The 21,205-nt window shown below is 62.7% G+C and overlaps 1 protein-coding gene and 1 long non-coding RNA gene across 7 annotated transcripts; one reads left to right on the top strand and one right to left on the bottom strand.

The window, feature by feature from the left end:
• Positions 1 to 1,306: 1,306 nt before the first annotated feature.
• On the bottom strand, positions 1,307 to 21,178 carry GLIS2 (GLIS family zinc finger 2). Of its 6 annotated transcripts, none has more exons than XM_053894068.1 (8): positions 20,592 to 21,178; positions 5,543 to 5,784; positions 4,561 to 4,733; positions 3,848 to 4,024; positions 3,634 to 3,767; positions 3,406 to 3,527; positions 2,574 to 2,774; positions 1,307 to 2,445 (listed from the first exon to the last, which is right to left on the bottom strand). In XM_053894068.1, exons 1-8 carry the CDS (start codon positions 21,164 to 21,166, stop codon positions 1,646 to 1,648), a joined length of 2,424 nt encoding a protein of 807 aa, XP_053750043.1. In that variant the 5' UTR covers positions 21,167 to 21,178; the 3' UTR covers positions 1,307 to 1,645. The 6 variants fall into 6 exon arrangements, with proteins under 6 accessions (XP_053750043.1, XP_053750045.1, XP_053750044.1 ...); XM_053894070.1 differs by having other exon boundaries at positions 2,574 to 2,771; XM_053894069.1 differs by having other exon boundaries at positions 3,406 to 3,524; positions 20,592 to 21,172.
• On the top strand, positions 8,170 to 15,128 carry LOC109278260 (uncharacterized). Its single transcript, XR_002085569.2, has 3 exons — positions 8,170 to 8,638; positions 12,484 to 12,612; positions 14,491 to 15,128. It is a non-coding gene; the product is annotated as an uncharacterized LOC109278260 (long non-coding RNA).
• Positions 21,179 to 21,205: the final 27 nt, after the last annotated feature.

The raw sequence follows: 21,205 nt of genomic DNA, 5'->3' as shown, positions 1-21,205 counted from the left end.
CCTGGGTCCTGGGTGGGGCCCAAAGAAAGGAGACCAGCTCCCTCCTGCTTTGCTCACAGCCCCTTCAAGGGGCAGAGCCAGCACTGCGAGGCCCTGTCAGGGCAGGCCGGGTCAGGGTGACCCCTCTAGGACAGAAGGGCAGTCCAGGAAAGGGTGGGGTCTGCAGGCTTGCTAACCACCCCGCTGCTGGCCTGCAGCTCCCAGTCCTACAGCAGGGGAATGGAGTGCTTGGTCATGTGGCCAAGGACCGGGCAGGCCTTGGAGCCAGAAGTCCTGACTGCCAGGCCAGCACCTCCCAGGTGGCACCAGGCCACCTCCAGGGAGGAACAGCAGGGGCTCAGGGTGGGGAAAGCGTATGTGCTGTGGCCCCAAGGCCTGCTAGGATCAGGCTGTGGGCTGTAGGGCATATGGAGCACCAGCATCCTTAGCTTATTCTGGCCCATGCCAGTGAAAGTGGGGGTCGGGGGGGGGGGTACCTCTAGGACAGAGGCTCAGTTGGGAGGAGCCAAAGCCAAAGGAAACAGCCATGTTTTAAATCCAGGCACCTTCCTCCAGCTTCCCCTCCCCAGGCACAGAGTTGGGGCCCTCCCATGGCCATCCCAGTTCGCTTTACCACCCCAAGCCCGGGGCTTTCTGTCCATGGCCTCTGGAAAGGTCCCATGCCCAGCACTGGCCTGGAGCCCTACCCCTCCTGTGTGCTGGCTGTGACTTGGCACCCCCAGAATTGGGGCTGTGTCCTAGCCTGGGGTTGTCCCCAGCCAGCCTCCCATCTCCTGACACCCTGCAAGCTTCCGTGGTCCCTTGTGCGGAGTGGCACTGCCCTGGGCCAATCCTGTTCCCACTTGCCCCCTGAGCCAAGCAAGGGCCCAAGGTCCTGGCATCTCTCTTCCTAGCTTAGGGCTTTGCTCCCCACATCCCCAGGGCTCCCTGAAAGGAGAGGGAGAAGGCCCAGTAGTGAAGGGGCAGGTGAGTGGTCAATGGGCCCCTCACTTTGGAGAGTGTCCAGCCTGGACAAGGGGCTGACCCTCCATGCTGGCTCTTTCCGGACAGGCTAGTGGTGAGGGGCAGCTGGCAGAGCGGGCCTCCCTCTCGGAGTTTGGAGGCGCCTTGTCATAGGGATAAGGTGGCTTTTTCCTGTGGCTTTGCCTGCGTCTGTCTTGCTCTCCCTCTGGAGGGTGGGCCAGAGGGAAAGGGGTCCAAGAAGCCCCCAGAGCAGGGGCCCAGAGAGGCTAGGCAGGACGGGAACATGGCTGGCAGGTGGTCATGGCAGGGAGGGGGCAGGTGACCTACCCAGGCTGGTGACTGGATGAGGGAGGATGGTGGAGGGCCAGGGCATCCGAGGACTAGGTGAAGGAGAGGGCAGGGGGTGGGCTGGAGGTGAGCGAGGCCTCAGCACCCAGGAGCACAGCTCTCCCTGGCTAGCAGGACCAGCTCCCCCTCCAGAGCCTGGGACACCACCAGTGACCTTCTAGCACCATCCTTGCTGCCCAGCTTGTCTGGGGCTGGGTCTGCCTGGGGGACACAGCCAACCAGGCCCCAGGGGCAGGAGGACATTATTGCTATTTCGCAGAAGAGTTTCCGTTCGTCGGGGGCAGGGGGCCGGGAGCTCCTAGCTGGGCCGCAGGTAGCTGTCCACCAGGCGGGTTCAGTTCACCACAGCCGGCTTGAGCAGCACAGAGCCTGGAGGGATGACCACCCAGCCCGGAGCGAGTGCCTCTGGGCTGCTGGCCGCCGAGCTGACGCCCGTGGACAGGTCCAGCACAGTGCCCGGCAGCAGGGGGAGTCCGTCAGGGCTCGGCCGGGAGCGGCTGTTCTCAGTCCTCTCGAGGGGTGTCTTGCGGCCCTCCACGCCCAGAGACCTGGCTGGCACTGCCATGCGCCCCTTCTCCCCCTCAGCCTTGCCGCCAGCGGAGCCAGCGAGGAGGGAGACCACAGGCAGGCCCAGTCCACCAGCCCCAAAGGGTGAGGGCAGCAGCGGGTTCTTGGCCAGATTGAGGGGCAAGACGGGGCCCGGCAGCCCGGGGCCCATGCCCCCTGCACCCCCACCGCCCCCGCTGTTGCCACACGCCAGGGCGCTGAGGTCAAGGGGGCCGGGGGCCAGGGGCAGGGGCAGGCCAGGCAGGCCGGGGCCTCCAAAAAGGGCAGCAGGGTTGGGGATGATGATCTGGGCTCCGCTGACATAGGGGCCGCCATCGGGGGTGGGCAGCGGTGGCTTGGGGGGCGGGCGCAATTGCAGGAGCTCTTGCTGCTCATGAGACACGAAGTGGCCGTGGGCCTTGATGTGCTTGCGCAGCGAGCTGGGGTCCGTGTAGCGCTTGTGGCAGCCAGGCATCTTGCAGTAGTAGGGCTTGTCCACGTAGTGGGTGCGCGTATGCTTGAAGCGGTCGCTAGAGTTGGAGTAGCGCTTGTTGCAGCCCTCGTAGGGACACACGTAGGGCTTCTCACCTGCAGGGCAGTGCCGGCGTGAGGGGCCCCTCCCCAGCCCAGCCTCCGCACTCCCCCCCCTCCCCCCGGCCCCAGAGAGCTCCCGGAGAGTGGGGACTCTCTGACGTGGGCAGTGGCGTCCCTGGCACCTGGCACGAGATCTCTTCCCGGCTGGGGGCAGCAGGGCACAGGCGCTGAGCAGCCGGCCTGGTCCCTGGTCACACCCCAGCCCTGCCTGTGGCCTGGTGGTATGCCCTCAGCCTCGGTCCTGTGCTTCAAATTGTGGGTGACAGCGACCACCTCCACCGGCAGGACCACACATTTGCTTCCACACTTCCAGGAAGACCCTGCTGGGACGTGGCCCACCGTGAGTGCTGCAGGACAGCTCTCCGGGCTGTGTTCCGGCTCTGGCTCCGGAAAACGCCTCCACATTTACTAAACGTCGGTCGGGGAGCCACTTCTAGGCTCTGAGCCTTTGCAGTGTGGCCGGCCCCAACCGAGCTGTGCTGTGAGCGTAAAACACACGGGGTGGGGGGGGAGGGAATACACACCAGATTGTGATTCCACAGACTTCGTACAAAATCTAATGTCTCATTGACAGTCTTTTAATATATCGGGTTTGAGAAAATACGTCCTTGCAATTCATTTTTCCTTTGTACTTTCTGTAATGCGGCAATGAGGATGGGTTTTTTTGGTGGTTGGGAAATTTAAAGTCAGGTATGTGGGCGTGTCACCAGCCTGGCCCCACCGTGTGCTTGGGCAGAGCCAGGAGGAGGCACACGCCGCCTCACAAAGCCTCACAAACAATGGTGCTGAGTGCAGCGCCTGGAGATGTGTCTGTGCCCCAAGGGCGGATGCAGAGGGGACCCGCGGGAGAGGCTTCGCCCAGAAGTGGCACTCGCAAAGCGACAACTGCACAGTGAGATGCGTCCCTCACCCCTTGACTGCCCCGGGGGCCAGCCCTCCAGCCCAGCCACTCACCCGTGTGCGACCGGTTGTGGATCTTCAGGTTCTCCAGGCGCGAGAAGCTCTTGCTGCAGGTGGGGCAGCGGTGTGGCTTCTCGTTGGTGTGCGTGCGGATGTGGATGAGCATCTTGTACCTGCTCCAGGGAGGGCACGGTGCGGGCGGGGGGGGGGGGGGGGGACCTCGACTCAGTTCGCGGGACTCCGGAGCCCCTCTCCCCCGGCCCCCCTCTCGCCCTCCCTCACCTGGCGTTGAAGCCGCGGCCATGGCGGGCACAGCCCTCCCAGTGACAGCAGTACCCTGCGTCCTTCTCAGGCTTGACGTGGTAGTCGTTGACGTGATCCACCAGGTCCTGCAGGAGCTCGAAGAGCTGGTTACACTGCGGGGCCGGGGAAGGTTCTGAGTCTCCGCGGGGCTGTGCACACTGACCCCGGTCTTCCTGGCCACCCCCCCACTCACCTTGGCCCAGCGACACACCAGCTGCTTGGGCAGGGGTAGCTCTGGTGAGAGGCACTTGTCCTTGGGGGGGGTGAGGAAGGAGGAAGCAGGCAGGTGCAGGGCCCCCCCGGAGCCCAGAGGCAGGAAGAACTGGAACGAACTGGGGACGCCATCCAGATAGCGCAGCGGCTGGAAGTCCTAGGGGGAGAGGGGAGAGACAGAGCTGGTCAGTGCGCCCTGCTGGGCCAGCAGGTCCCCACCACCCCTGTCTCCTGTGGCGGGTTGTGTCCCCCATGAGGACATGTCCCAGTCCCAACCCCCTGTACCTTGGGTGTGAGACCTTAGTTGGAAATAGTGTCTTTGCAGATGCAGTCAAGGTCATACTGGATTGGGGGGCACTAAATCCAGTGACTGATGTCTTCGTAAGAGAAAGGGGGATTTGAACACAGAGACACAACAGAGGGAAGAAGGCAAGGTGACACCAGAGGCAGAGATTGGAGTGACACAGCTACAAGGCAGGGAACGCCGGGAGCCAAGAGAAGCTGGAAAGAAGCGAGGAAGGATTCTTGCCAGAGCCTTGGGAGAGAGCACAGCCCTGTCGAGATCTCGATTTCAGACTTTAGTTTCCACAACTGTGACAGAATAATACATTTACGTTGTTCTAAACCACCCAGTTTGTGGTCCCTTCCAGGAAACCAATACACCTCTTTCCAGAGCCCTTATGCCCTCCTCACCGGGGCGGTGGGCACTGCAGGCAGGTCCCCATTGCCCTGGCGCTCAGGGGACAGCGAGCTGCTGCCATTGGGGGAATCCAGCCCAGATGGCGGTGACAAGCTGAGGTCCACCAGAGGGGCAGCCGAAAAGCGTCCCTCTACCTTCTCGGGGAACTTGGGGTTCAGCAGGAAGCCTAAGAGAGAAACACTGTTCAGAGAGGTGCTGGGGCTGAGGGTCCTGTGAGTCTCCCACCACGATCCTGGAAGCAGATGCCACCCTCACACCCCTGGACCACCCTGGGACCCCACGCATCTAGCAGCAGGCTGCGCACCTGACCAATGTGGCCCGCATCACCATGAGAGTTCAGACATCAGTCAAGATAAAGAGTGGAAAGTACCCATTGAACAGGAACTTGAGGCCAGACCCCTGGCTTCCTGTCATACTGGTAGGTAGGGACCTTTCGGACTTTTCCTGGGCCCCTTCCTGATTCACTGCTCCCTTCTGGAACACCAGGCGTTGGGGCCAGGATGCCTCCAGAGCCTTACAGCTCACATGTGTAGGTCGGGTTTTCAGGGTTCAGTGGAGGCAGAGTGGGAGTCCTGAGCCCCAAGCACCCCCTGAGACGGTCTTGCTGGGCTCGGTCCCCAATCTCTACTGACCTGACCTCAGAGCCCAGGAGTTGGGTCACGGGGGCCTTGTCACTACTTGTGAATCCCCTGCCCCGCCCCCCCCCCCCCCCTTACCGGCCCCTCTGTGTCCTCCCGGAGGCCTAGTTTGAATCCTGGCTCTGCTGTGCCAGCTTCATGAACTGGGCAGGTCATTTGCCTCCCCCTGGGGACAATGTCACTTCCAGAGACAAACTGCTAAGGATAAATGGACAGAGCTCTAGGCTGAAAGCTGCTAGGGGCTGTGGACATCCTGGTGGACACACCCTAGATATTCTTCCCACTGCCACGGCTTCACTGGGACCCGAGACCTCCCTGCCTACCGGGGGTGCTGTACCTGAGGGTGGGGAGCCTGGAGAGCCTGGGGTGGGGCTGTCGTCCACCAGGCCGAGCTCCCTGTGCAGAGCTCGGTGCCGGACTGCACTCAGCGCCCTCTCACGCTTTTCTCTCGCCGCCCGGAGCTTGGTGATGCTCAGCTTCAAGTCGAGCGGCTCGTCCAAGGAGTGCATGGTGATGGGGGCTGGGTAGGAGGTGGCTGCAGGCAGCGGGGGGATCCCAAGCTGGTTTTCAGGCAGGAACCTGGGAGAGGACAGGAGCTGTGCTGTGAGACTGTGACCTCAGGCTTCTCCTCAGGCTGCACCCGTTGAAGCCCACAGGGGACGGAGCATGGATGTCCCGCAGTGTGGAGGCCATCTCCCCGGGAAGGGAGGCCCTCTGAGTGGCTCTGGTCCAGGGGGCAGGAGGAGAGCTTCCATGTCTGCTGCCCTCAGGTCTTTTCTGGAGGCAAAGCTCAGAGAGTCCATTCAGCCATGAAACTGAGTTTTAGAGACACTGCCTCAGGTCACAGAGCTAGAAAGTGGCAGAACTACCAGGTTCCAGGCCAGATCTCCCTGGAAATGGCCAGCCATGTCCCAAAGGTTATTTCTGACCGAGGGAAAAGTGCTCGGGATCACATGCCCGGTTTGAGCCTGAAGACCCAGAAACAGACCAGAAGAGCAACAAGTATCTTCCAAGGCAGCCGGGAGTGGTCCCTTAGCTACCAGTTGCCAAGGGCCCACTGTGCTGGGCCCAGGCAGCTGTGACCACCTGCAAGGGAAGGAGGCTGAGAGTGTCTCGGGCAAGCTGCAAAACCTGGCCCAAAGGATGGGGGTGCAGACAGGTGGCCTTGCCTCCCAGGTGAGGTCCAGAGAGGTGCCCATGGGCCTGGGACCCAGAGGGCTCTGGGCCGCCACCAGGGGGCAGCTGGGGACTGTGATCCAGGCAGGCTAGTCAGGGACAGGGTTTGGAGGGAAGTGGACCAGCGCTGGTGATTAATAATAATTACATATATATATATATGTATACATATATATATGTATACATACATATATATATGTATACATATATATATATATATTTATACACACACACACTTTTTCAGTGGCGATCTTTTATTGTAAGTTCTCATGCTGTTATTTTCAGTACTTCCTTAGAAATTCTCAATGGTGTCATTTTCTTCACGTACAAATGACAGGAGAGCAAGATCAACTCTCTATTCCAAATTCAACCTTTTTCCAGGGGCAACCTTTCGCATGCGGCCAAAAGTGTTTCCTTGCATTTGTTCATTGAGAGGATCACACCCTGAAAATCTATCTGCTGAACAAGCTAACACTGTGAGACACTCTACATCATTCACCAAATCCACGTTTGCATAATTCAACACAGGACATCCCTGTAACCACCACATGGTAAATGACCGTATATTTCAGTGTCTGTCAGTCTCTGCCTGGGAATCGGAGTGGCCCACACATGTGCAGACCTGCTTGATGCAGCAGGAAGGAGGAGGGCAGCCCCCACGTCCCCACTCATCCTTTTTCCAGGCCAGGCACCTCAGCAACTTAAAACAGTTTTCTCTGTTTTCATGTGTCTGCACTGACATGCTCCACGTCTGCCAAGATCCTCCAAACACACAGGGAACAAGGCAGCCCCCTCCCTCGATTAGGACCCTCTGCTTCTAGGACATCCCAAGACCCCACCAGCACATGGCTGATAGCAGAGCTCACGGAAGGGCAGCTGCACTTGGTGGTGAGGCCCCATCTGTGACTTGACTTGTCCCAGTTAAACTGCATCAGGTGGGAGCAGTCAGATCTGTCTGGATTTGCCCCCCAGGCCACGTAGGGCCAGGGACTCCCAGTGATGCAAGCAGGGCTGGCATCAGGCTGCCACCCTGTCCTTTAGGAGTCCCAGACCCAAAGTGGGCAGGTGGGTGAGTGACAGTGATGGATGGATCTGGGCCCCTTCCACTGTCCCTCTGGCTGGACAGGGAGCTGCCCTCTGCCTGACCCCCCTCCCCCAGTTATGTCTGTCTGTGTGTCTGCCTGTCCCTCCACCTGTTTATTTTTAGACACAGGCCCAGTCCAACCTCCCTGAAGCTCCTCTGTGCTGGGAGCCTGGAAGGGGAGGAAGGAAGTAAATATTTATGCTGATTAAGAATTCAGGAGCCAGGAAGGGCTGGTGGCCTGGTCCTTCAGCTGGCCTAGGGCCACAGGCCTCCCCACAGCCTCTGTCTCCATCCCCCACCACCAACTGGACCTTCTGGAGAAGGGGACCATGAGGGCAGGATGGTTTGGAAACTGGGAACTCAAACTGACACTTCCATTGGTAACCCTGCCCAGGTAACATCCTTTGGCATCTGCCCTACTGGCTTCTGCCCCAGGCCAGAAGGGGTCCAGGGAGGGGCCCTAACCTGTGGGTCACCTTGTTCTGAATACCTGCGGGAGTCACTGCCTCAACCTAGAACTGGGGAGGGCCCTTAGAGGAGCCTGTTTCCCACAGCTGGGCAGGCACAGCACCCAAGGTGGGAGTGGGGACTCCAGCAGCCCCCTTAATCTGGCTCAGTCCCCAGAGAACCACCTCCTGCGTGCACGCGCGCGCGCGCGCGCGCGCACACACACACACACACACACACACACACACACACACACACTTCCTGCCACTGGGTTCTGCCCAGGGAGGCAGGGGTTCATCTGGATGGAAGCCAGAACCCAGCCCAGAAGCCCAGCCCCCCACTCCTGGGGAAGGAGCGAAAAGCCACCCCAAAAGCCCACACTTCCCAGCACACCCAGCAGCCCCAGGCTGGCCCCACCCAGAATTTTCCTCCGAAAGGTGGTCCCACACCAAGGGGAAGACCCCCATGACCGGTCTTCCGTCCTGACCTTGATCAGCCTCAAGGTGTCCCCTGCCACGTCCCACCCCCAGCTTGCAGGGGCCATTTCTAAACTGGGGCTCTGCTCTTTGTTCCGGGGCTGCGTGGAGTGGGGAAGGTGAGAGCCAGGGTGGCACGCTCCCGGGATTCTGAGGCGGTCGGCATGGCCTGGAACCCTGGGGGCTGGGGCCGTGATCACCTCCGGAGGCCAGCCACGCCAGCACCCGATTCGACGCTCTGGACAACCAGGTGGGCTGGGGAAGCGGGCCCCCGACCCGTTTCCCAGAGGCGGCCAGGGACGCTCCGAGGGGTGACGTGCCCGGCTCGGGGGGAGCAGGCGAGTTTCGGAACCAGTGGCGGAGCCCGGAGCCCGCAACAGCGGGGCAGCGACGCGGCGTCCGGGCTGCCGGGAGCGACCCCCTCCCCGCGGGCGGGCGGGCAGAGAGGCGGCGCCGAGGTGGTCGCGCTGCCGGGCGCCGCGCCGCTGCTCCAGCTGCGCAAGGAACTAATTAGAGCCCAGGGAGCTGGAGGAAGCGGGGCGGCGCGGGGACCACCGGGGCGGCGGGGCGGGCGCGGGACCCCGGCCGGCCTCCCCGCGGGGCGGGGGTCACCCCGAGGGTGGGCCGCGCGGGACCCCCCGGGGCCCGGCCCCCGCCCGCCCCGCCGGCCCCGCCGGCCCCGCCGGCCCGGCCCAGACAATGGCCGCTATTGTGCGCCCGCCGGCCGCCGCGCGCAGACTGCCCCCAGCTGCAGCGCCAGGCGAGCGCCCCCGCCCGGCCCGGCCTACCTGGCGGCCGAGCCCACCCGCGGCGGGCGGGGCGAGCGCGGGGGGCGGGGGTGGGGGAGTGGGAAACGGACTCCACCAGGGAGCTGTGGCCTGGGGTGGGACGCACGCTGGTTGGGGGTGGGGGGCGGTCAACATCCGTCCAACACCTACCATGTGTCAGGCACCGGCTGTCCGTGGATTCTTGGAACCCTCTAAAACCCCTACTGGGAGTAGATGCCCACGACGCCATGGGGAAACTGAGGCTCGAGCTCACCAGGCTCACGGGAGTGGGCTGGACTCTGCTGTGGTTAAAGCCCCTCCTTCCCTCCTTGGAGGAGGGCGGCTGGTTGGCCGGGAGCTTGGAGGGGTGCCTGTGTGGGTGGAGGGGATAGCTAGGCATACCCACCCTGAGAAGCTCTCAGGGGCTCCTTGCCGAAGCCAGAGAGAGGTCAGAACTCTCTGTACGATGGGGGCTCTCCCTAAGCACGCCACAGCAGCCTGGGGCCATGTAAGAGTTACCCCTTATTCCCAAGGCAGTCCTGAAACTGCCCTTTGGTCAACCATGCCCATCTAGCTAGAGTTTAGGGACAAGGGCCCAAGATGCACCTCTCAAAAGTCCAGTGGCTTTCTTGATATCTCATGAAAAGGGGAAGTAAGTCCCCTCCCCCCCCCTCCCCCCGCCACTTGCTCCATGGGTTCCCTGGTGTTCGGTGACTGGGTCATCACTATCAACATGCTGTTCTCATAAATGGGGAAACTGAGGGCTGGAGGGGGAAGCGAGCCCACTGCAAGCCATGAGCGAATATTACATTACAACAGGACCAACAGCCAGCTGTTGGTGGTTAGGCAAAAAGCCAGCACCTGTTAAAGCAGGTGCTGGTCATCTCTATTTTACGGATGCAAAAACTGAAACTCAGATTAAGTGACCTGTCCAAGGTCACACAGCTTGTCGGTGGAAGGACTGGCTTTCTGGCCCAGGTAAGTCCAGAAGCCCATGTTCACTACTGGCCCCTCCTGTGCTCACTGGGGGAGGGGAGGCGGGGGAAGGCAAAGGTGCTCCAGCTGGGCACACCCTCCCTGCCCAGGGGTTTGTGGGAGCTAGGTACAGAGCCTAGGAGGGGCAGCAGCAGTGGGTGGGCGTTGGAGGGGCCAACTCTGGTGGGGGGGTGGTGCACAGGGAGGCTTGGAGAGCTGAGGGCAGATATGCTGCCAAAGCAAACGGCCCCACATTCCTGGGAACTGCTCCGGCTCCCTCCCTGCTCCGGCCAAGAGCTCCACCCTCCTGGCAGCCCAGCAGCAGGGGCTGGGGGCAGGGGCAGAGCCCATGTCTCAGCACCCCCCCTTCCTGACCAGGCAGCAGAGCACGCTCCAAGTATGGGTCAGACCACCTGGGTCTCCAACTTGGCTCTGCTACTTCCTGCCCATGTGTCTTAGGGCAAGACACTTCCCCATCTGAGCTTCATTGTCCCCACCTCTGAAATGGGATGACAGTAATAGTAATAAGACACCCCTCACTGGGTTTTGGGTAATGATGCACACATCCTATAATTTCTTAATGTCTCCCATTATTATGTAATAATCATCAGTTAAAACAGTGCTGGGCACATAGTAGGTACTTGATCAGACTTGGTGAATGAACTGTCACCATCGCTGAAACCTCCAGGCTTTGGCTGGTCTGGAGCTGTGAGGACAGCTGAGTGGGGATCATGATCATCCCCGCTGTACCCAGAGACACCAGAGTCTCACTCTCACCTGGGCCCACATGGCCTTCATTTTACGGTGCAACTAAACAAGCTTGTGCCTCTCAGAAAGCTTCAGGCCTCTGCTGTGCTGTGGAGTGGCCACAGCTGACCCTAGCCACCTTCCAGAGCCTGACTGCATCAGAGACAGAGGGAGGCCCTGGAGAGGCGGTGTGCGGTCCAGGAAGGAGCAGGCCTCCTCCCGGGACCCAGGGGAGGGGCTTATCCTGAGGCCTCTAGCAGCAGGCCCCCCGGAGAGGGGCCAGGGCAGGCAGTACTTCCTGGAAGAGCAAGGGGGTTGCCCTCCCTGGGAACCTCACTCAGCAGGCAGGCCCCTCCCCCACCCAAGATGGGCCCTCAGCCAGCCCCCTCCATCACCGCCCCCCCCCAGATTCCCCCGGGTAGGCAGACCCCACCCAGGTGGGAGTGCAAATGCCCCAAGTGACCCCGCCAGGGATGAGGTCTCTGCCCTCAGCTCTGGGGGCCTCAAGAAAGCCCTCAGCTGGGCAGCACCTGAACAGGAGTGTGTGCCAGGATCCTCCACTCCGGCATGTTTAGATAGCGCTACCCAGAGCCAGGCTAGCTGGTCCCGGTCCCCTGAGCTCCCACCCCTGCTGTGGGGCCTCAGATGGGTCCCTGCTGCCCCCTCTGAGCCTTGGGCGGAAACATAGGTACAGTATAAGGTGCCCAGCTCACTAGGGAAGGTGGGGACTCAGGACGCCCCGCAGGGAGAGCCTGGCCCAGCACTTGGTACACGGGAGGTGCCAGCAACCAGTAGCCCTGAAGATTCTTGTTCCTGGCTCTGGGCTGGGGGTGCCCCATGCAATCACTTGGCCTGCCAAGCTCACCCAGATAGTTCAGGCAGTGCTGAAGCTGGAAGGCTCACAGCTGGCTCCCCCACCCGCAACGCCCCTCACCAGTCCTGGCTTCCCAGGAGATGCACTTCCTTCCCCAGTGCCACCAGGCTGGGGGTTAGGGAGGAGCAACTCCCACACGGGCCTGGCCCACATGTGCACACTCACACAGATGTGCTGGCCTGCCCAGCTGCGAGAGCCAGCCTGGCACACAGGCCCCCCAGGCCTAGTGGCTTCTAGGCCCCCATCTCACAGCCTCCACCCCCTACTGCCCGCCCGCCTGCAGCCACCTTTGCACAACTATGTCTGGTATTTTCCTGTCTGCCCAGCTTGCGGGGTAAGGGGGGGGGGGGGGGTGCCTGGGGCTATGAGCACTGCCTGCACCTGGGCCTCAGCCAGGGGCGAGCCCGCCAAGCAGCCCCCACACCCGCCCCCGGGGTTGGGAAGGGAAGGGCTGGGCCCAGGCTGCCCAAATCCCTGGGAGGGGCTGGCATGGGGCTGGGGGAGCCAGACAGGGACACACACCCTTTGAGGCCTAGGCAGGAGCAGGCCAGGCCCTGCTAGCAGCACTGCCACTCGTGGTGGACAGGCAGGGCTGGGCACCCCGCCAGAACCCTCTGGGGCCAGGAAAGGCAACGGGCAGTGTCCCATAGGACATGGACGGGCACCCAGTGCACCCGGACATACAGGCATATGCATGCGTGTCACACCTGTGCTCTAACACCGTACACACAGGACATAGCATGGGACCAGCGTCAGGGGCTGGGACCCAGGAGTGAGGAGGAGCAGCGGGGATGAGGCCCAGTCCCCAAAGGGAAGGAAACCCTGCACTTCCCCAACTGAGTCTGGCTGCAAGACAACCCAGTGAGTACCTCCCGAGTCCGGGGGGGCGGGGGGGGCTCCTGCCCACGGCCCATCCCTCCCGCTACCCTGGGATGAGCACCAGGTCCACTGAACAGCACCTGCCAGCTACGGGCAGAGGCGGGCAAGGCGGGCAAGGCGAGCTGGACTTTGGCCCTTCCCTCCCTCCGCCTCATTTACCCCATCGCTCAGTTACGCATTCCAACACCAGGCCCTCCACCCAACTCAGTTCTGGGGGCCCACAGGTGAGCGAGGATGAAGGGCGCCCCGACCTCAGTGGGGGCAGGCTTGGGGTGGGCTGCTCCCGAGAAGAGGGGATGTGGGGCGAAGTGCTGGGGCAGACGGAGTGTCACATCCTAACTTGTTTTGTTTTTAAGTTTATTCATTTATTTCTGAGAGAGCGCGAGTGAACACAAGCAGGGGAGCGACAGAGAGAGAGAAAGAGAGAAAAAGAGCGCCACAGAACCCAAAGCAGGCTCCAGGCTCTGAGCTGTCAGCAGAGCCCGACACAGGGCTCAATCTCATGAACCGTGAGATCACGCCCCGGGCCAAAGTCGGGCGCCCAACAAACGGAGCCACCCAGGGGCCCTCTAACTTGTTCTGAGAGCCAGACAGGCCAGTCTGCCGCCCGCTCACCATCTCCATACACCCTCCCGGCCCTGCAATTTGGCTGTTACCCTTCCCATTTCCCAGAGAGGGAGGTGGAGGCTTTGAGAGCTTCAGTCATCTGCTGAGGTCACAGAGCTTATAAGGAGCACATCTTGGGGTTCACTTCCAGGCCCCAAAGCCCACACGCTTTCTGGGCCCAATGCTGCAGAGGCCTGGGGGGTGGCACCGGGTGACCTTCAGCAAACCTGCCTCACCCAGAAGTGGGGGCCCAAGAGGGAGGCTGGGCCAGGACCTGGAGGACACCGGGGAGCCACGGAGTGTTCCACACAGAAAGTGCCCTCTTTCTTTCCAGCCCAGAGGCTCCTGTCCCCAGGCTCTTCCCTGCAGCACCTCCTTTTTCAGGATTCCCTTTCTCCCACGAGCTCGATGCTTGCTCACCTCTTGGGTGCCAGGTTCTGGTGACAACCTTCCACATTCGCATATTCTCCTCCAGCTACCCGCCCCCTCCTGCCCCTTCCTGCAGCAAGTCTTTCCTGATTCACCCTGGCCAACCTCAGACTCTTGCAGCTGTACATGGGCTGTTCTTCCAGGTGCCTGACAGCTGAGCAGAGGACCTACTTCTGTCCCCAGGCTGCTGAGGGAAACGTTCCAGCCCTGCAGCGGCCCTGTGCTGCCTGCCACATTCATCTGGGGTCCAAGTCCTCACTAATGCCACAATGTCACCAGCTTTTTTTTTTTTTAAGTTTATTTATTTTGAGAGAGAGAGAGAGAGAGAGAGAGAGAGCGAGAGTGAGAGCGAGCGAGCGTGAGTTGGGGAAGGGGCAGAGAAAGAGAGAGAGAATCCCAAGCAGGCTCCTCACTGATAGAGGGGGCTTGAACTTACGAACCATGAGAACATGACCTGTGCTGAAGTCGGATGCTCAACTGACTGAGCCACTCAGATGCCCCAATGTGAACGGTGCTTGAGCACATCTTGGGTGCCTGGCCCACACACAGAGTGTCATATGCGCTGCCCCCCGACCTTTGGCCCCAGGCACTTACCCCTGCACCTGTCATTCAGAGCCTCATTCCAGGAAGGGAGTCCTAGAGCAGGTGACGGCCTCATGGAACAGACAGACCACTGTACTTCTTCCCACGGCCCCCACACCGAGCTCACTCCTTCCACCATCGGGAACGGGGCGGGGATACAAAGTGCTGGGGGTGCAGAGCCAGAAAACAGGCCTGCCCCACTCTGATGTGGGCAAGGCTCTGAGCCTCAGTTTCCCCACCCAGGAAGGGAGAGGGCTGGCCTAAAGTGAACTGGAGCCCCAGCACCCTAAGCACTCCCTGAACAGCACCAACACACCTGCCCTCTGCTTTTCCTGAACACCCGGCACTCAGTGACCGTCTGCTGAATGAATGACTCCATTTGTGGTGCCCACCAGCCAGGTGAGGTGGGTACGTATGGAGGGGCTGAGGTTCAAAGAAGGAAGTGGCTGGCCCAAGGTCAAGGAGAGGGGCAGGGCCTGGGCCTTGACACAGAGGGTCCCTCCTCCCTGTCCAGGACAAAGGACCCGGGAGCAGACCTGGACAAGGACGGGGTACCAGCAGGGCCCTGGTTCAGCTGGGATGACTGGAAGGGCCTAGCTCCCCCAGCTTCTCTGCTGCCACTTCCACCCGGTGCCCGCATAGAACCCACCCCAGAGCTGCCTTTGAGCAGGCCCAGCAGGGGCCCTGCACTGAACTCTGGACTCCTCCCCCCTCCTTCCTCCCTGCCACCGCCGCCCCCGCCCCCCCTCCACTTGTTCACTCTGGGCAGCCGAGCAAGTCCAGAAGCTGGGGGAGGTCTTCAAACCCAAAGGGAAACATCCACTGAGTAGGGGCCTGCCGGGCCTGGCCTCCTTTGAGCCCATGTCCGCTCCTAGGACCATGCAGGGTGACCACTAGGTATCCTGAGGTGGTGCTGGGGGCCTGGCCTAAAAGAGGGTGGGGCTGGCAGGCAGACAGAACTGGGGGTGGGGGGGACTTTAGAACAGACAGGACAATGGAGGGCCCCACAGCCTAGGGGGAGGAGGACATCACAGCTCAGGGGCAGTCAGCCCGCAAGTGTGGGGATGGGGGTTGGGGGGCTCTGGATGCAGGAGGCAGTAGCCCAGGGGAGAAATGGCTCAGGCAGGCTGGGACTTGCCAGCCAGACCCAGATGGACGATGGGGAGAAGGGAGGGAGCGAGGCTTCCTCCAGACGCAGCTGCCCCCACGTCATGCCCTCATGCCCCTGCAGGGGATGGGGGTGGGGGTGGACAGGAGTGGAGCTGAGGGGATTCCCTGGTTGAACCGGCATGTCAGGGGCCAGGGCCTGACGGTCTTAGGCTCTAGTCCCCCTCTGTCCCTCCCTGACCCCAAGTGACCCCAGGCCAAGCCCTCAAATCTCTGAGTTTCAGTCCCCCCCCCACACACACCCAGCCCCCACCGGCAGCCTCCTCACTCCCAGGGTCCCAGCGGGGCACTAGCCTGTGAGTGCATTTGTGCAAAGGAGACAAGACCCTCCTGTCAGCTGGGCAGGATTGTTTTCCCAGGGCTGACTCAGGCAGCTCAGCAGTCTCCTGGGGCCTCTGTAGCCTCCCACCCGCCCTTGGCCATGACTGGAGGAGGGGGCCAGGGGCCGGGTCAGTCCCCTCCCCAGACAGCCATCTGCCAAGGCGGGAGTACGTGTGCACACACATGTCACATGCTCCATAGTGGGGCCCTCCCCGTGGCGAGTACTACCTGGCTTCCCAGGCATTGAAGACAAAGGGCCTGAGGAAGCCCCTGCCTCTCCCCTCACCCCCACTGGAAGATTCTCAGGCCATCAGCCCATCCCCCACCAGGGGCATCTGGAGCAGATGGGAAGTCCTCCCCCCACCCCAACACTGGAATCACTTCACATCCCTGTGCCCCCCAGGCTCCTCCCAGCCTGACCACCAGTTAACCAGAACCTTCCATCCCATCTGGGAGGGGGAGAAGGAGCAGAAGGCCAGAGCTCCCCCCCCTCAAGATGCCCAGAGCCAAAGCTTCCGCCCTGCCTAGCCTGAGGGAGCTTAGAGAGAAGCATCCTAGCCAGGATGGGAGGTCAGGCCTCTGAGGCTCCCCCGGGACCAGCTGTTTGGAGGACCCCACCCTGGGAGGGTCCCATAGCACCAGAGCTGGAATGGGAAGAAGGGCCGGGGACCCCTATGGACCTGGGCCAGACCTCACCTCCCCCGTAGAGCGGTCTGCAGCTAAGGCCAGAAGGGTGCCCGGGAAAGGGTGGAGTCTTGGGGCCCATTGTCCGCAGCTGCTGGGGCCGGCTTCGGCTCCCCTCAAGAGCAGGGTCCCCTCTCATCTCAGGCTGGGAAACCGGCCACAAGATAGCCCTCCCCCAGCCATGGCAGACCTGGGAACTCGGGCCCAGAGGCCCGCTGGCCCTTGTCCATCCTAAGCTCAGTCCCTTCGTTTGTGAAATAGCACAGGATCCTCCTCACAAGATTAATGCAATTTCAGGTGACAGACGTCAACACCTGCAAAGTTCGCTGGGCCACTGGAGGCACTGTGCTGATTTTTTCAGGGAGTTGTTCCCCCTGTGAAGTTCTATCCCCCATCCACTTCACCAATCCCACCCTCACCTCCCCAGGGACCGAAGCAGGCATATTTTTATTAGTTGCAGCGACAGCAGGGGTTTCGAGGGCGGAGTTGGAACCCAAAGAGAAACCTGGGACTTTTCTAGGCTGAGGCCTTACATAGGAACCCCTAGCAGCACATCCTTTCCCGTTCTGGCATCAAAGCTTCAACCCCAGCCAGTCAGCAGAGCACTAGAGATCCTAGGAGACGTTGAAAATGCTGAGTCCCTGCCCCTAGCTCCACCTGAATCAGAATTCACCAGGGTGATGCTGAGGCGGCCACCTTAGGAGCCACTGGGGCAGATGTGTCCCAAGGGCCTTGCAAAAGCTGTGGTCCCCCACACCCAGGCTAGGTGTCAGGCTGGGGAAAGGCTATGTGTCCCATCTCAGAGAAGTGAAATCCCAGACATATGTCCGGGCCGCCCATTTCTATGACCCTTTCACAAGGGAAGCAACCAGGCACGTAGGATCTGCATCTTTCTGGCTGGCCCTTAGGTGCCCCCTCAGCCGCCAGGAACACTCCCCACCTCTGGGTTAAGGTGGGGGGACCACCTGGCACCTTCCACGGGTCACCCTCTGGCCTCAGTCATCTGTGTGAAATATAAAATGACAATAATAACCCCGAATGGAGGAAGGGGTTGAACAATAATCCTGAATAGAGGGAGGCTTCTCGGCAGCCTCGGAAAAAGCAGGGCCCCTATTCCACCCGGCCCAGGGCCTCTCCACTGCAAGCCCAGTTCCCCACTCGGGTGAGGGGCCTCCACAGTCTCCCCCTGGGACGCAACCTGGAGAGGCATCCGGTGCGGCAGAGGAGAGGCGAGGGCAGCCATCTTGTCCCCTCAAACCCCAATGTGCCTCCCAGCACCAGGGCCCCACCCCAAATGCCTCCCAAAGAGCTTAACTGCAGGCCCCGGCCCCAACATCTGGTCCCCCAGCCACAGCTGTCGCCACCCTCCCTCATCCTGGGATTGCCCCAAACTCTGCCCGGCACCCCGGCCCCCGGCACCCCGGCCCCACCCCCTCGCCCAAGTGGGAAATTCGGATTCCAGGCAAGTCAGGGTAGCTGAAAATGCACACGGGAAAATGTAGTCAGGAAAACACATTCTTCCTTCTATACCGCGGTTCAGACCCTGGGAGGATTAGGTGGCAGAAGACACTCCCACCGCCTGGGGCCAAGGCCAGGCCAGGGAAGGAGGGGAGAGGAGAGTGGGGGCCGCAAGGTGTGGCTGAGAGGGGTCTAGGCTCCCCAACAGGCCCCGAGGAGGGGCCCTGGCAGAGCTCTGTCTTCCTGCGGGCCAGTGTGCCCTCCAAGGGCACTCCCAGCAAGGGGAGCCCAGGCTGAAAGCATTGCTGTGGCTACCCGTTTGCAGCTGGCTTTTGAGAAACAACAAAAGCTTTGGGGGGACGCGGTTCACACGATTGTTTGAAATGAGGTTTTTGGATGTCTGTGGCATCCAGTTATTCATACTGGCTCCACCCACGGATAATTGAGAGTTGGCTTTTGTTGGCCTGACCCCCCCCTTCTCAGTCCCCGCCCCCCCCCCACCAAGTCTTCTCAGGGACTCCAGCTCAGGAAGCTCACCTTGTCTGACCTCTTTCTTGGTTTTGCAGATGAGGAAACTGAGACCCAGAAAGGGGAGGAGCCGGCCCAAGGACCCCAGGGAGTTGGTGGCCTGGCCAAAACTCAAATCCAGGACATCAGATTCCCAGGCCAGGGGCTTTTCCCACTCATCCTCCAGGCTGTGGCCTGGCTCCAGCGAATCCCCCAAAGCCACTGACTCCAAAAGCAGTGGTGCCTGGGAGTGGGGTGACTCACTGTCTGGCTTTCTGGGGCACCCCCTCCCCATCAGTGAGGGAGGGACTGGCAGGTGTCCCTGTTTAGAGAGCCACAAGCAGGGAGAGGCCCCCCAGGGGACCTGGGCCAGGGTCACCCAGGGGCCGAAGAGCCCCAGCTGGAGGGATTTAACACCAAAGGTCAAAGGTCACAGACAGGGAAGGGCGGGCAGGCACTAGGGGTCAGAGGGTCAGCGCTAATGGCAGCTCCGGAAAGGAGGGGGAGGGTAAGGAGCTAAGGAAAACAGGGCTGCTTCCAAGGGGTCCCCAACCCCCATAAACTGTGCCCCGACCCCCTGGCATCTGCCTCTGCTTGGCTGGTTGCAGAGAGGGCCAAATAGAGCTCTGGTGGGGGGTTGTAAAATGGGCTGGGCTGGAGCTTGGAGAGGGGTGTCCTGGGAAGGGCTCCCCAGGTGCAGCCCCTCCCCCAGAGTGGGCCAGGGCCAGCTGGGAGGCCCAACCCAGACCCAGAGGGGAGAAGGAGGAGCAGAGGGGGAAGGCTCCGAGGTCACGGGGAGGGATGGAGGGATGTGTGGGTTGGGCTGGAACAGCTGTGGCACTGTGGCACAAGGAGTAGGGCTTGGAGAGGGCTGGGTGGGTGGGCAGACTTGAGGGGCCAGTCTCCCCTTCCCTGCGTTTGGGAGCTGAGGAAGGCCGGGCGGGGGGGGGGGGGTGGCGGGGGCGCAGAATGTCTCCTAGCTGCTTTCTAGCTTCAGCGAAGCCCCACCTTTCCTCCAGGATGCCAGGACCAGGCGTGTGAGACCCTCAGGATGGCTGCCTCTAAAGACCACAGCTCGGCCCCTGTCCCTGGCCTAAACCAAGAGCCACGACGAGAGCCCAGGCCTTGGCCAGGTCCTGGGCTTCCCTGGCTGCCCCCTCGGTGTCAAGCGTTCCCTTCAGAGCCAAGATCCCAGGCTGTGATGGCCGGGGGCCCAGGGCTCCTCCCAGGATCTCTTCCCGCTTCCCAAGCCCCAGGGCAGGGCCAGGATCCCTGCAACCATCACCGCCTGGGGGTGGCCAGGCCAGGCGGGCCATCCTGGACCCGAGGACAGGCGGCATGCTGCCCTGCTGTGGCCTGAGTACCCGACTGGCCAGGGCAGAGTGCCAGGGGCTCCAGGTGCCAGCTTGGATTCCAGCCCCACTCCAGGGGGCCTGCGGGGAAGCAGGGTGCCGGCATCTCCCTCCCTCGGGATGCACCTGCCTCACCCCTCCCCCACTCCCTTCAGACCCTCCTTCAGGCCGGCTGGATACCCCTGCCCTCATCACTTTGCCAGGCTCTTCTGCTTCCCCCCCGGGCGGCGGTGGATGAAAAAGTGCCATACAGGACTGCAGTGTCCCAGTCCTGACGCGGCAGTACCCCCTGTCCTGACCCCCAGGGACGCCTTCCTTCCCCTGCCCCCCCAGGAAGGGCCGGGGCTGGCCAGGGGCAGCAGGGGGGAGACTTTCCGGGACAAGGGAGGAGACACCTTTCAAACCCCGTCCTAGAAACAGCCCCAGCGCAGCCGTGGGAAGGGGCGGCTGCCCGGCTGCCCCAGACAACTTCGTGCCCAGGCTCCGGGGGCCCCCTCTCACCCCGCAGCGCGCCCCCACCGCGGCCGCCCAACTTCCCCGCCGAAGTTTGCTCCCGCCCCGGCCCCGGCCGAGGCTCGGCCCGGCCTCCGGACGGAGGGAGGGAGGGAGGGAGGAGAAAGACGGAGAGACGGAGGGACGGGGCCGGGGAGCCGGCGAGGGAGGGAGCGCGCGAGCGAGGGAGCGAGGGAGCGAGCGCAGGGGCCCCGGCGAGGGCTCACAATGGCCCGGGGCGAGGCGCCGACGCGGGAGGAGGAGGCGACCCTCGGGTCCCGCAGCCCCCCGCAGCCCCCGCGCGACAGCCCAGCCCCCCCGCCCAGTCCCATCCCCACCGCGCGACGCCGCGGGGCTTCCTACCTCGGCGGCGGGGGCGGTCGGGCTCCCGGCTGCGGGCTCCGGCGGTCTGGGGGCGGCGGGGGAGCGAGCGGGGGAGGGGCCGGGGCGGGCGGGGGCCGGGGCGCGAGGCTCACGCGGCGCGGGCTCCCCTGGCACGGCCGCCCGGCGCCCGGCCGCTCCGCCACATCTGCAGCTCGGGCAGGGAAGGTGGCCGCGGCGGCCGGGCCGTGCGGGGATGTCTTAGAGAGGGAGGGAGGAGGGAGGAGGGAGGCGGCGGGGAGGAGGGCCCGGCGAGCCGCGGAGGAGGGGGGAGGAGGAGGGGCGCGGGGGGCGGCCTCGCTCCCTCCTCCCTCCCCCGCTGGTTCCCTCGCGCCCGCCCTCCCAGCAAACCCCTTTCGCCGCCGCGGCCCCAGGCCCGGGGCGCCAGCTGCCAGGCGGGGCGTGCGCGTCGGGGGGAGGGGGCGGACGGGAGCCGGCGCTGGGCCGGGGGAGGGGAGGTAGGGCGGCGGGGCCGCGGGGAGCGGGCACCGGGAGGGAGGGGGCGGCGGGCCGCGGCCGAGCGACGCGCGTCCTCCTCGGCCCCATCCCCGAGTCATTCCCCCCCCCCCCCGCAGCCCCGCCCCCGGCCCGAGGGC

Source organism: Panthera pardus, unplaced genomic scaffold (assembly GCF_024362965.1).
Source record: "Panthera pardus isolate Hobbes unplaced genomic scaffold, ASM2436296v1 HiC_scaffold_4, whole genome shotgun sequence".
In the NCBI taxonomy this organism is placed as follows: Eukaryota; Metazoa; Chordata; class Mammalia; order Carnivora; family Felidae; genus Panthera; species Panthera pardus.
Note: the sequence above shows the minus strand (reverse complement) of the source record. Positions and strands in the feature narration are given on the sequence as shown.